Raw genomic sequence first — 2,946 nt, 5'->3', positions numbered from 1 at the left:
CCACCACCATCTCGCCCACCATTCAACACTCCTCATCTGTGGATTAATGTCAATATAGTTGATAAATCACTTGTGGGCTCTTTGTAACAACGCACTTCTCCCTCCAGCACATGCAATGTGAACTGAAGAGAGGCAGTGGATTTGTAACACAAATGTTTTTATTTTTATTCTTACATTTATTTAAGATTTCTGATATGCAAGTCGATCATAAAAAAATACTAGAAGGAATAAAGCAAAGCTGAAAATAAATATACAATTTCCACCACAGCATAAATGAACAATTAGGTCATTATGACCACGTATGTTTAATTAACAATGAGCCAGCAGAAATGGGTGTTAGGGGTTGAAGACCTTCCTCTTCCCGAAACACTTAAATTATTACTTTTCAAGTTTTCTTCGTAAAATCGTCTGATTTATATTAAGATTGTAATCTAATGCACAGTGTAGATTTATTCATTGTTGGAGACTCAAAGCACTTTTGTACGTCACTCTGGACACGGACGTCTGCTAAATGCTGTAAATGTCAATTTAAATGTAGTGTAACAGATAAAGCCACTTTAAATTGCTTTAAGTCATAAATAAGAGTAAAAGAATCTAAAAAGAAACTTGTGCTCTTGTTTGACATTTAAAAATTTTTTATATTAGTATAAATCTCATGCAGTTTTAATCCATAAATAATGGGATTGAATAAAGGGGGAATGAGTAAAAATTCCACTGACAGGATCATGGTAATAATGTGGGGAATTTGATTTGATTCGAGTCTAGAATTAATAATTTCGAAACTTGTATTGACAGAAAAATTGATGAAAATGAGCAGATGTGGTAAACATGTCTGTAAAGCTTTTCTTCTGAAATCTTTAGGATTCTTCAAACACACAGCAAGAATCCTGACGTATGTGTAAAGTATAAAAATCACTGGTGGAAATACAGCAATGCTGAATATAAAAAGTCCATATAAGTTATTAAGAGACGTTTCTTTACAGCTTAGTTTTACAATAGAATAATTATCACAGTATATTCTGTTTAATTTATATTTACACAACTGAAGACGGGATGTCAGCATAATGGCTATACCAATTTCACAACTTGGCACAAACCATGATAAAAATATGAGTTTACTGACAATGTGCATCTTTACAATTGAGGCGTATTCTAAAGGTTTACAGATGGACACATATCTGTCATAAGCCATAGCTGATAGGAGTGTGAACTCTGATGATCCATATGTATAAATACAAAATGCCTGAAATAAACAAGCTCCAAAAGAAGTGATTTGTTTTTCAGACAGTAAATCAGTGAGAAGTTTGGGATAAAGTGCAAACGATCCAAAAAGAGCATTACAAAGTAAAGCAGCAATGAAAATGTACATGGGCTCATGGAGTTGCCTCTTATCCATGTGATTTTATGGAAGTCAATCAGACAGAAGCGTGTAGATAAACCACAACTGCGAGGAAATCAGCTTCATGGATATTTATACTCTCTTATCCAGACTCATAGTCCTTAGTGATTTGCTGACACCTACCAGAGAAAAATGCTTCCTGCTGCTTTCCTGAGCTTTTTTTTAATTATTATTTTCTTTACTTTCAAATTCCCACCAAATAAAATGGCACAAAAGTTTTTCATTTGTGCAATAACATTTTTTCCAGAAAAAAATAGCCCTTGCTATTTGGTTAGTAATTTGGAGCTCATTGTGCACTTTTGCACAATGAACCCTTAATCTCATTGTGAAAACTTGCATAAGACAATAATACATATTGGTATGGATAAACATACATGTGCCTGTAGCATATTATCTTGCCTAAATGGGTGGAGTTTTGTTGTAATCTCAGAAAAATACTTCACTCTTGCTCAGTTAAGGTTTATTTTCCAAATTTTCTTTGATGGCTGAGATGGAGCTTAGTGCAAACAGTGCAGACAAAAAAACAGTACAGACAGACAACACAAGACAGTGTGGGAAAATACACATAACACAGCGCCAACCAGTAAACCTACTGTATACTCTGAGTATAGAGTACTGTGCAAAGAGAGCTATAAGACTATGAACAATGACTATATGAAAACAAACACAATGCAGTGCAAAAACAGCAGCAGCAGCAGTCGAGAGGCGCAAAAAACTGCATGTAATCTGTATTATATGGTTAAGTTTAAATAAATAAATGGTGGTGGAATAGATTGAGATGAGTAAAGAGTGTGTGTTGAGTTCAGGTTGGACAGTTCAGTAACACATAGTTGAGTGTGTGTGTGTGTGTGTGTGTGTGTGATTTCCAGTGTAGTTCTGTGTATTAAGGAGCCTGATGGCTTGAGGTAAAAATATGTTACACAGTATGGATGTAAGGCCCGAATGCTTTAGAACCATTTTCCTGTAGGCAGGAGGGTGAAGAGTTACAGTTACAGTTACTCGTTACTTCATTCAAAAAGTAACTCCGTTACTTTGTTGATTACTTACACCAAAAAGTAATGCGTAAAAAAAAAAAAAAAAAAAAAAAACTTTAATGTAAAATGTAATAACTTTAATGTTTTTAATCAAACACTAAAGTGGCTTCTGCTGTTGTGTTGAGCTCTTAAACATGTTCCTTTCACAGCTGAAGTATGAAAACAATCAACAATGTAGAACAGAACACCGGGTTAGCGCAGAGCTTCTAGCTCCTCAGGCATGGAGGAGCTTCGACAGATTGGAGTTGCTGTTTATCGCAGTAGATACGAGCTTCGAACCAGAAAGACACAACTTACATTTGACTTAAAAGTTTTTGTCTTTATGCTCAACTAAAGTGAAATAATGATCATATTTCCACTTTGAGAAACTCGTCTTGCTCTCGCCTCGACTCGCCATTACTGCCGCACAGACCTGAATAAACGGAGACACGCCCACAGTGCGTCTTCTTCCTGTTAACAGTGGTTTACCCACCAATCCTACAATGCGTCTCTGCTGTAAGCAGGTCAGACTGT

General features: G+C 35.6%; 1 protein-coding gene across 1 annotated transcript; it reads right to left on the bottom strand.

The window, feature by feature from the left end:
- Positions 1-625: 625 nt before the first annotated feature.
- Positions 626-1,767, bottom strand: LOC124376340 (putative gustatory receptor clone PTE03). Its single transcript, XM_046835385.1, has 2 exons — positions 1,733-1,767; positions 626-1,385 (listed from the first exon to the last, which is right to left on the bottom strand). The coding sequence occupies exon 2, from the start codon at positions 1,367-1,369 to the stop codon at positions 626-628; it is 744 nt and encodes a 247-aa protein (XP_046691341.1). The 5' UTR covers positions 1,370-1,385; positions 1,733-1,767.
- Between the last annotated feature and the right edge of the window lie 1,179 nt (positions 1,768-2,946).

The sequence above is a fragment of the Silurus meridionalis genome, chromosome 22 (assembly GCF_014805685.1).
Source record: "Silurus meridionalis isolate SWU-2019-XX chromosome 22, ASM1480568v1, whole genome shotgun sequence".
In the NCBI taxonomy this organism is placed as follows: domain Eukaryota; kingdom Metazoa; phylum Chordata; class Actinopteri; order Siluriformes; family Siluridae; genus Silurus; species Silurus meridionalis.
This window is presented reverse-complemented; position numbering and strand designations above follow the sequence as displayed.